The sequence below is a fragment of the Phyllobates terribilis genome, unplaced genomic scaffold (genome assembly GCF_046119375.1).
Source record: "Phyllobates terribilis strain yellow unplaced genomic scaffold, ASM4611937v1 Scaffold_5__5_contigs__length_657084704, whole genome shotgun sequence".
Taxonomy (NCBI): Eukaryota; Metazoa; Chordata; class Amphibia; order Anura; family Dendrobatidae; genus Phyllobates; species Phyllobates terribilis.
The window spans coordinates 369,991,546-370,004,069 of NW_027362765.1; the positions used below are offsets into that span (position 1 = coordinate 369,991,546).

At 46.5% G+C, this 12,524-nt stretch overlaps 1 protein-coding gene across 1 annotated transcript in view; it reads right to left on the bottom strand.

Annotated features, from left to right (window-relative positions):
- Window positions 1-12,524, bottom strand: part of SORCS3 (sortilin related VPS10 domain containing receptor 3) — a 921,810-nt gene that overhangs the window by 303,156 nt on the left and 606,130 nt on the right. Inside the window, exon 6 of the mRNA XM_073684759.1 lies at window positions 12,053-12,117. Coding sequence (XP_073540860.1) covers window positions 12,053-12,117 — 65 coding nt within the window. The remainder of the gene's footprint in view (window positions 1-12,052; window positions 12,118-12,524) is intronic.

Here is a 12,524-nt window from a genome sequence, read left to right on the forward strand (position 1 = left end):
GTTTCCTCCTCAGGCCCTGATACAGGCGATACCTGTCCAGGCTCCTGAGGCTCGAGAGCTGGCGGAAGAATCTCGCCACCCTTTTCATAAACATCTCCCACCACTCTGACTTACTACTACAAAGATCCAGTAAGGGTACCTGGCTCTGAAGAAAATCCTCAAAGGACTGTCTTATCTCCGCTTCTTCCAAGAGAGACGAATTGAGCCTCCAAAAGCCTCTTCCCATCCGGGGGGTCTCTGCAACATTCAGGGAAAACAAAATCATACAGTGATCGGAGAACTCCACCTCGACAACAGACACTGCTGAAGAGACGGCTTCCTCCTTTAAATAAAACCTGTCTATCCTGGACCTACAGTTACCTCTATGATAGGTGAACCCCTCGTGGCCTGGGGTGTGCCGGATGTGGACATCCAACAGGCGAGCCTCACTAGCTATACTATTAAGGGCGACGCTATCATAAGTCAGCTTGTCTCTGGAACCTCCTCTATCCCGGGGCCTCGTGACAGTGTTGAAGTCCCCTCCAAAAACGACCTGCCGACTCCTAAAAAGGTAGGGCTTGATCCTCATAAAGAGACACTTCCAGTCCCACTTAGATTGGGGACCATAGATGTTAATGAGCCGAAGCTCCTGTCCCTTCATGAGGACACCTAATATCAGGCACCTCCCCATTTCTAACTCAATAACCCGTCGGCATTCTACCGGTGCGGTAAAAAGGACCGCCACTCCGCTATACGGCTTGGCCGCAAGAGACCAATAGGAGGGCCCGAGTCTCCATTCCCTCTTAGCTATAAACACCTCTGCCATATTTGGCAGCCTGGTCTCTTGCAAAAAGAAAATGTCAGCTTCAACCCGGCTGAAAAAATCAAAGGCCGCAAATCTAGCCATATTTGACTTAACGCTGGCGACATTAATGGACGCCAGCGTCAACGGAGTGGGTACTGCCATCATTGGTGATTGAGTTAGATGGCTTTCTTCTTCCCACTCCCCTTATCCTCTGCCTCAGAGGAGGAATCCTTCCCCCTCTTCAATGATACAGACGAGTCCATTCCCACATTTTTCCTTCTTTTTTCGTCCTCGTCTCCGGACTCTGGGCCAGTCCCTCCCCCCAAGGACCTTGCATCCCCAGGAGAAGGAGACTTGGCGCCCCCTGTAAGCTCCGCCGAAGCCAGAACCTCACCCTCAGCCTCCTCTTCTGAGGAAGAGATGTTATCAAGGGCTTGGAACCGGTTAGAAAGACCAACCAGAGGGGAGTCAGTTTTAACTTCCTTAGGTACCTTGGTCAGAGCGAGAGAAGATGTTTTATCTCCCTTCTTTCTCTTCTTTTTGGTGCCGAGCTTACGCTTGTTCTCTAGCCACCGCTTATTATCCTCATCCATACTTTCATAATGGGAGGATTCTGAGGCAGAGGCGGTTTCCTCCCTGTGGATCCTCCTGATCTCCTCATCCAACTCATCTTCTCTCGGTGCCTCAGCAGCAACACTGGCATCCAGGACTGGGGCCACCCCAGTATCCTGTGGCTCGCCTCGCTCCCTCTCCTGTCTGCGCTTGTCTAGACGCCTCAGCTGGGCAGGCGTCTTTTTATTGCTTTTCTTCCCTGGCCCCTCAGCTCCCCCACCCCTGCTAGTCCCCTCCCCAGCAGAATCGGCCTCATCGCTTTCTCCCACCGGGGTCTCGACTGCATTAGCGAAGGAGAAAGGACAACGGCTGAATGGGTGACCTAACTCACCACACAGGTGGCACCTAATCTCCACACAAGAGGCGGCAAGATGGCCGACACCCCCACACAACGCACATTTCTGCACAGTGCAGTTTGCACTGAAGTGTGTTGGGTCGCCGCACCTGTGACAGAGCTTCGGTTGCCCCTGGTAGAAGACCAGGATACGATCCCTACCCAGGAAGGCGGATGATGGAATGTGGGCAACCGTACCACCTGAACGCTTACGTTTTACCATAAACGTCCAGGCCCCTGACCAGATACCAAACTCGTCGCGGTTTTTCTTTGGCATCTCCACCACTTCTCCATACCGACCAAGCAACGTCATGATGTCATAGCAAGAAAGCGACTCGTTACGAGTCATCACGGTCACTTTCTTGATCTGGTTTTGGCGAGACACTGCCTGAACGGCAAAGTCTCGCCAACCGGGCTCATTTTTTGCCAACTCATAATTCGTCTAAGAGGAGACAAAGCCACTCCCGCCGAACAAAGCTGACATCAAACTCAGGTGTGGAATAGGGATGTATCAAGGCGTAGATGTCAATCGCCTTGAAGCCCATCCTCAGCAGGAGCTCCACAACCTTAGACCTTGGAGGACATGCATCACTGCCCCTCCACCGAAGACGGACCACATTCCAACGCACACTGCCTGGCCCGGCTGTTGGGAGGGACCATACTGTTTCCCTCCCTTTTTGTTCTCGGAAGGCTCCGAGGCCATGCCTCTCTATCCAGAAGGATAGATCAACCTCTCGACCCTCTACCATTAGTGATCTCTCACCCTTCTTTAGAGCCTCCAGAAGGCGCCGTTGCAACATGCCGTCCCCCAAGCCCGGAGACGAGGAGGATGCCCTATTTGCCCCGGAGGTGACACTGGCAAAACTCTGGACAGGCGTTGCTACCCACGGGGGGGCAACCGGACCAGTGACTACATTAGCCCCAACAGCATCACTATTACCCACCTCCATCTCACCCTCCACCAAACCAACAACAACACCACTAGGCAATGAATTGGCCTCATTCACACCCACCACCACATTCATTCCTGCTGGACCAGTAACAATGGTGGATGACCTTTTGACCTCCGCATCAGGCACAAGGGGCTCAGTCACCTCCATAGAACTGGAGGCGACCTCACCCCCGATCTTATGTGTGCCCTCCACATCATTGGTCGGTAATTTCCGCTGTTTGGCATTCGGAATAATGTGCCGCTGATCTTTAGATGCTGTTAGGCGCCGCTGATCTCTAGCATCAGGATCTTCCTGACCAGCGGCGCCAACACAGAATAGCACTTTGGTGGGAGGACTGGAACGCTCAGCCCCGACAGCCCCCTCACACTGCCGCCGCTCCTCAACTAAGTGATCAGCGGCAACAGCATTCAGAGGCGCCGAGGCTACCGGAGCTGCCCCCGACACCAGGCCGCTCCCCCCTCCCACTGAGGAGCACACCACAGCATCGTGGCCTGACGGAACGCCCGCCGCCGGGCCGCCCTCACTGTCCAGCCTCTCGGCTGATGCACCTCCTGCTGCGTCCCCGCTACTACAAGCAGAGACGGAGCTCTGCGCCTCACTACCGCGCTCTGTAATCTCCCCGCGCCTTTGCACCGGATCCACAGCAGAACCCGGGCTGGGCTGGGCAACGGGGCTTATACAGCGAGCTGAGCCTGCCGCCGACTCAGGGGGTACAGGGAGGGGGGCATATACGTATCTTACCGCTTCCTGCAGCTTTGGCTTTGTCTTCTTTGCCTTTTTGTGGCCCCCAGGTGCCTCTTCTGGTAGATCGTCACCAAGATGGAAGTTTTGGAGGCACACTGGGGACTCCAGGAGCTTATTCTCCGCCATTAGCGCCCCTCCCTGGCCGCTGCTGTCACTGTCCTCCCCAGAGCCGGCAGAACTGCGACCGGATGTCACTGTCGCCTGTCCTGCAGGGAGCTCGCTGCACGTGGCCTGCGGGTGACTTTGCAGGCTACCAGGTGGGGCTTCCTGCTGGTCATCATCACTCTCATCATCCACCTGGCTCTCAGGCTGCAGCCCCATCTGCCTTTGCTCTCTGGTATAAGCCATTTCTCTGTAGCGGTCTTCATTTATAAGTTTTTCTTTGAATGGACCACTCTGCTCCCTGATGGTGGCTTTCCTAAGTTTCAGCAGGTGAATCTCTGGTGAGCCTCTTTATCTCAGCCTGGAGTTTAGCCTTCCTCAGTTTGGAGGCTCCCGCAGCTTTTGCGCTTGTGCAGCGCAGCTCCTCCTGAACTCTCCTGACCAGCTTACTTGTATCTTCATACTCACGGAGGTGGATCATGACCCGGGAGGCATAGGTGGACACAGACTCCCGGGGTCCCTGCAGCGCCCAACCCCCCTCAGGGAGGTCGGCCTCACCTCCGTGAGCACTCAGCTTTCCTCCGGAAGGAGCGCCATCATGCACTCCGCTGTCAGGCTTCACCTCCATGCTGGAAGCCTTGCGGCTTCTGGGAGTCTCCACAGTCCCGGGGGGAGTAGGAGCCACATTGCTGCGACTCCTGGTGGAGCGTCTCACCCCCGAGTCCTCTGATGTGCAGGCCAGTTGCTGGTTTCTTCTGCGCCCCGCCGGCCTGGTTCGGGAAGCAGAAGCCTGGGACTTGGCTCCATCACTAATCCCAGAAACCCGCTCCCTCCCTGGGTAAGAGAGAGAGCAGGTCCCCAGGTGGAGAGGTGTTGGTTCTCAGAGAGATCAGGAGCTCACAGCAGTATCTGCAGCCACCACACCCGTAATCAGAACACTGAGCAGCAGCTAATTCAGAGCTGCACACACTATTCTGCTGGTGCAGTCACTGTGTACATACATTACATTACTTATACTGCATTGATCCTGAGTTACATCAAGTATTATACTCCAGAGCTGCACTCGCTATTCTGCTGGTGCAGTCACTGTGTACATACATTACATTACTGATCCTGTACTGATCCTGAGTTACCTCCTGTATTATACTCCAGAGGTGCACTCACTATTCTGCTGGTGCAGTCACTGTGTACATACATTACATTACTGATCCTAAACTGATCCTGAGTTACCTACTGTATTATACTCCAGAGCTGCACTCACTATTCTGCTGGTGCAGTCAATGTGTACATACATTACATTACTGATCCTGTACTGATCCTGAGATACATCCTGTATTATACTCCAGAGCTGCACTCACTATTCTGCTGGTGCAGTCACTGTGCACATACATTACATTACTGATCCTGAGTTACATCCTGTATTATACCCCAGAGCTGCACTCACTATTCTGCTGGTGCAGTCACTGTGTACATACATTACATTACTGATCCTATACTGATCCTGAGTTACCTCCTGTATTATACTCCAGAGCTGCACTCACTATTCAGCTGGTGCAGTCACTGTGTACATACATTACATTACTGATTCTGAGTTACATCCTGTATTATACTCCAGAGCTGCACTCACTATTCTGCTGGTGCAGTCACTGTGTACATACATTACTGATCCTGAGTTACATCCTGTATAATACTCCAGAGCTGCACTCACTATTCTGCTGGTGGAGTCACTGTGTACATACATTACTGATCCTGAGTTACATCCTGTATTATACTCCAGAGCTGCACTCACTATTCTGCTGGTGGAGTCACTGTGTACATACATTACTGATCCTGAGTTACATCCTGTATTATACTCCAGAGCTGCACTCACTATTCTGCTGGTGCAGTCACTGTGTACATACATTACATTACTGATTCTGAGTTACATCCTGTATTATACTCCAGAGCTGCACTCACTATTCTGCTGGTGCAGTCACTGTGTACATACATTACTGATCCTGAGTTACATCCTGTATAATACTCCAGAGCTGCACTCACTATTCTGCTGGTGGAGTCACTGTGTACATACATTACTGATCCTGAGTTACATCCTGTATTATACTCCAGAGCTGCACTCACTATTCTGCTGGTGCAGTCACTGTGTACATACATTACATTACTGATCCTGAGTTACATCCTGTATTATACTCCAGACCTGCGCTCACTATTCTGCTGGTGCAGTCACTGTGCACATACATTACATTACTGATCCTGTACTGATCCTGAGTTACATCCTGTATTATACCCCAGAGCTGCACTCACTATTCTGCTGGTGCAGTCACTGTGTACATACATTACATTACTGATCCTATACTGATCCTGAGTTACCTCCTGTATTATACTCCAGAGCTGCACTCGCTATTCAGCTGGTGCAGTCACTGTGTACATACATTACATTACTGATCCTAAACTGATCCTGAGTTACCTACTGTATTATACTCCAGAGCTGCACTCACTATTCTGCTGGTGCAGTCAATGTGTACATACATTACATTACTGATCCTGTACTGATCCTGAGTTACATCCTGTATTATACTCCAGAGCTGCACTCACTATTCTGCTGGTGCAGTCACTGTGCACATACATTACATTACTGATCCTGAGTTACATCCTGTATTATACTCCAGAGCTGCACTCATTATTCTGCTGGTGCAGTCACTGTGTACATACATTACGTTACTGGTCCTGAGTTACATCTTGTATTATACTCCAGAGCTGCACTCACTATTCTGCTGGTGCAGTCACTGTGTACATACATTACATTACTGATCCTGAGTTACATCCTACATTACACTCCAGACCTGCACTCACTATTCTTCTGGTGCAGTCACTGTGTACATACATTACATTACTGATCCTGCGTTACCTCCTGTATTATACTCCAGAGCTGCACTCACTATTCTGCTGGTGCAGTCACTGTGTAAATACATTACATTACTGATCCTGAGTTATATCCTGTATTATACTCCAGAGCTGCACTCACTATTCTGCTGGTGCAGTCACTGTGTAAATACATTACATTACTGATCCTGAGTTACATCCTGTATTATACTCCAGAGCTGCACTCACTATTCTGCTGGTGCAGTCACTGTGTAAATACATTACATTACTGATCCTGAGTTACATCCTGTATTATACTCCAGAGCTGCACTCACTATTCTGCTGGTGGAGTCACTGTGTACACACATACATTACTGATCCTGTACTGATCCTGAGTTACATCCTTTATCATACTTCAGAGCTGCACTCACTATTCTGATGGTACAGTCACTGTGTACATACATTACATTACTGATCCTGAGTTACGTCCTGTATTATACTCCAGAGCTGCACTCACTATTCTGCTGGTGCAGTCACTGTGTACACACATACATTACTGATCCTGTACTGATCCTGAGTTACATCCTTTATCATACTTCAGAGCTGCACTCACTATTCTGATGGTACAGTCACTGTGTACATACATTACATTACTGATCCTGAGTTACGTCCTGTATTATACTCCAGAGCTGCACTCACTATTCTGCTGGTGCAGTCACTGTGCACATACATTACATTACGGATCCTGTACTGATCCTGAGTTACATCCTGTATTATACTTCGGAGCTGCACTCACTATTCTGCTGGTGCAGTCACTGTGTACATACATTACATTACTGATCCTGAGTTACATCCTGTATTATACTCCAGAGCTGCACTCACTATTCTGCTGGTGCAGTCACTGTGTACATACATTACATTACTGATCCTGAGTTACATCCTTTATTATACTTCAGAGCTGCACTCACTATTCTGCTGGTGCAGTCACTGTGTACATGCATTACATTACTGATCCTGTACTGATCCTGAGTTACATCCTGTATTATACTTCAGAGCTGCACTCACTATTCTGCTGGTGCAGTCACTGTGTACATACATTACATTACTGATCCTGAGTTACATCCTGTATTATACTCCAGAGCTGCACTCACTATTCTGCTGGTGCAGTCACTATGTACATACATTACATTACTGATCCTGTACTGATCCTGAGTTACATCCTGTATTATACTCCAGAGCTGCACTCACTATTCTTCTGGTGCAGTCACTGTGTACATACATTACATTACTAATCCTGTACTGATCCTGAGTTACATCCTGTATTATACTCCAGAGCTGCACTTACTTTTCTGCTGGTGCAGTCACTGTGTACATACATTACATTACTGATCCTGAGTTTAATCCTCTATTATACTCCAGAGCTGCACTCACTATTCTGCTAGTGCAGTCACTGTGTACATACAGTACATTACTGATCCTGAGTTACATCCTGTATTATACTCCAGAGCTGTACTCACTATTCTGCTGGTGCAGTCACTATGTACATACATTACATTACTGATCCTGAGTTACATCCTGTATTATACTCCAGAGCTGCACTCACTATTCTGCTGGTCCATTCACTGTGTACATATATTACATTACTGATCCTGTACTGATCCTGAGTTACATCCTGTATTATACTCCAGAGCTGCACTCACTATTCTGCTGGTGCAGTCACTGTGTACATACATTACATTACTGATCCTGAGTTACATCCTGTATTATACTCCAGAGCTGCACTCGCTATTCTGCTGGTGCAGTCACTATGTACATACATTACATTACTGATCCTGTACTGATCCTGAGTTACATCCTGTATTATACTCCAGAGCTGCACTCACTATTCTGCTGGTGCAGTCACTGTGAACATACATTACATTACTGATCCTGAGTTACATCCTGTGTTATACTCCAGAGCTGCACTCACTATTCTGCTGGTGCAGTCACTGTGTACATATATTACATTACTAAACCTGTACTGATCCTGAGTTACATCCTGTATTACACTCCAGAGCTGCACTCACTATTCTGCTGGTGCAGTCACTGTGTACATACATTACATTACTGATCCTGAGCTACATCCTGTATTATACTCCAGAGCTGCACTCACTATTCTGCTGGTGCAGTCACTGTGTACATACAATACATTACTGATCCTGTACTGATCCTGAGTTACATCCTGTATTATACTCCAGAGCTGCACTCACTATTCTGCTGGTGCAGTCACTGTGTACACACATTACATTACTGATCCTGAGTTATCTCCTGTATTATACCCCAGAGCTGCACTCACTATTCTGCTGGTGCAGTCACTGTGTACATACATTACATTACTGATCCTGAGTTACATCCTGTATTATCCTCCAGAGCTGCACTCACTATTCTGCTGGTGCAGTCACTGTGTACATACATTACATTACTGATCCTGAGTTACATCCTGTATTATCCTCCAGAGCTGCACTCACTATTCTGCTGGTGCAGTCACTGTGTACATACATTACATTACTGATCCTGAGTTACATCCTGTATTATACTCCAGAGCTGCACTCACTATTCTGCTGGTGCAGTCACTATGTACATACATTACATTACTGATCCTGTACTGATCCTGAGTTACATCCTGTATTATACTCCAGAGCTGCACTCACTATTCTTCTGGTGCAGTCACTGTGTACATACATTACATTACTAATCCTGTACTGATCCTGAGTTACATCCTGTATTATACTCCAGAGCTGCACTTACTTTTCTGCTGGTGCAGTCACTGTGTACATACATTACATTACTGATCCTGAGTTTAATCCTCTATTATACTCCAGAGCTGCACTCACTATTCTGCTAGTGCAGTCACTGTGTACATACAGTACATTACTGATCCTGAGTTACATCCTGTATTATACTCCAGAGCTGTACTCACTATTCTGCTGGTGCAGTCACTATGTACATACATTACATTACTGATCCTGAGTTACATCCTGTATTATACTCCAGAGCTGCACTCACTATTCTGCTGGTCCATTCACTGTGTACATATATTACATTACTGATCCTGTACTGATCCTGAGTTACATCCTGTATTATACTCCAGAGCTGCACTCACTATTCTGCTGGTGCAGTCACTGTGTACATACATTACATTACTGATCCTGAGTTACATCCTGTATTATACTCCAGAGCTGCACTCACTATACTGCTGGTGCAGTCACTGTGTACATACATTACATTACTGATCCTGAGTTACATCCTGTATTATACTCCAGAGCGGAACTCACTATTCTGCTGGTGCAGTCACTGTGTACCTACATTACATTACTGATCCTGAGTTACATCCTGTATTATACTCCAGAGCTGCATTCACTATTCTGCTGGTGCTGTCACTGTGTACACACATTACATTACTGATCCTGAGTTACATCCTGTATTATACTTCAGAGCTGCACTCACTATTCTGCTGGTGCAGTCACTGTGTACATACATTACATTACTGATCCTGAGTTACATCCTGTATTATACTCCAGAGCTGCACTCACTATTCTGCTGGTGCAGTCACTGTGTACATACATTACATTACTGATCCTGAGTTACATCCTGTATTATACTCCAGAGCTGCACTCGCTATTCTGCTGGTGCAGTCACTATGTACATACATTACATTACTGATCCTGTACTGATCCTGAGTTACATCCTGTATTATACTCCAGAGCTGCACTCACTATTCTGCTGGTGCAGTCACTGTGAACATACATTACATTACTGATCCTGAGTTACATCCTGTGTTATACTCCAGAGCTGCACTCACTATTCTGCTGGTGCAGTCACTGTGTACATATATTACATTACTAAACCTGTACTGATCCTGAGTTACATCCTGTATTACACTCCAGAGCTGCACTCACTATTCTGCTGGTGCAGTCACTGTGTACATACAATACATTACTGATCCTGTACTGATCCTGAGTTACATCCTGTATTATACTCCAGAGCTGCACTCACTATTCTGCTGGTGCAGTCACTGTGTACATACAATACATTACTGATCCTGTACTGATCCTGAGTTACATCCTGTATTATACTCCAGAGCTGCACTCACTATTCTGCTGGTGCAGTCACTGTGTACACACATTACATTACTGATCCTGAGCTACATCCTGTATTATACTCCAGAGCTGCACTCACTATTCTGCTGGTGCAGTCACTGTGTACATACAATACATTACTGATCCTGTACTGATCCTGAGTTACATCCTGTATTATACTCCAGAGCTGCACTCACTATTCTGCTGGTGCAGTCACTGTGTACACACATTACATTACTGATCCTGAGTTATCTCCTGTATTATACCCCAGAGCTGCACTCACTATTCTGCTGGTGCAGTCACTGTGTACATACATTACATTACTGATCCTGAGTTACATCCTGTATTATCCTCCAGAGCTGCACTCACTATTCTGCTGGTGCAGTCACTGTGTACATACATTACATTACTGATCCTGAGTTACATCCTGTATTATCCTCCAGAGCTGCACTCACTATTCTGCTGGTGCAGTCACTGTGTACATACATTACATTACTGATCCTGAGTTACCTCTTGTATTATACTCCAGAGCTGCACTCACTATTCTGCTGGTGCAGTCACTGTGTACATACATTACATTACTGATCATGTACTGATCCTGAGTTACATCCTGTATTATACTCCACAGCTGCACTCACTATTCTGCTGGTGCAGTCACTGTGTACATACAATACATTACTGATCCTGTACTGATCCTGAGTTACATCCTGTATTATACTCCAGAGCTGCACTCACTATTCTGCTGGTGCAGTCACTGTGTACACACATTACATTACTGATCCTGAGTTACCTCCTGTATTATACCCCAGAGCTGCACTCACTATTCTGCTGGTGCAGTCTTCACTGATTGGACAACCCCTTTGAGGGTACATAAAGCAATCAAGAAAAATGTAGCAAATTTTATGTGCTTAAACATTTTTCACATCTACTTAGATATTCATGAAATGTAGAAAATGAGAATTTGTAAATCGCTTTTCTTATGAAGGAGAGGCTTACGCACAGAGGGGCCGTCTGCAGGGAACTTACTGTATACAACACTGATTTCCTTGTTTTATTATTTTACTTAAAGGGATTTTTCAATGTTTACAAAAGTAGAATATTAAATTATTTCTATAATGTAAGACCATGTTCACACGTTCAGTATTTTATATCAGTATTTGTACGCATGAGACGGTTGGACATTTATAGCGGAGATTATTCACAAAGTTGTTTAGACTATTTGAACACTAAAAAAAACAACTTGATTGGGAAAGTGAACATACCCTTTAAATAATTTTTCATTCAAGTATTTGATAAGTCTGAAAACGCAAGGTCTCATCAGCTTTTAGTGCTGGCTGGACATGCTGGGATTTTCAGTGCGTTGGGAATGCAGTCGCCATACAATCACTCGTCTACGTGCGGAGCTCTCGGAGGCGTCAGCTGTCAGATACAAACCACCTTATGCTGCTCAATTAAAATGTAAATTTCAGGTATTAAAAATCTCATCATTCTGCATTGTGAAAAAAACCAGCATGAATTGTATTGTGCCTGATGTGGCGGTACTCACGTCCATCAGCCGTCCGCGCCTCCATATGCACAAGGTCAGGTTCCTTATCTAAGCCCATTACCGACCTACAGGAAGGAAAGCGAGAGAAGGAGACGACACAATGAGATTCTTTCAGCGCGGGCCGGAGGAGATAGACGAATTATTAAACTCCATTGTATTTTAATTGCATGATCAATGCGGCATAAATACCTATGTGGGGTGAATGATTATACCGGACCGCACTGAACTTCACTAAGAAAATACTTTTGTCTGTCTGGGTCCAAATCTGGATGGTCAGTGCAGCTCTTTAAAAAAAAATGGCATCCCCTTTAAATTGCAGCAACAAGTCTAATAACGGTACGTAGTTTATTAAATGTCTGCAACGTTATACACGGCTATCGCTCTGTTCATCCAGGTCCTTCCGTTTCATTGCATGAATAAAACACTAGCTGCACAGTGACTACTGACACAGGCATAATAACATTGGGAAAAA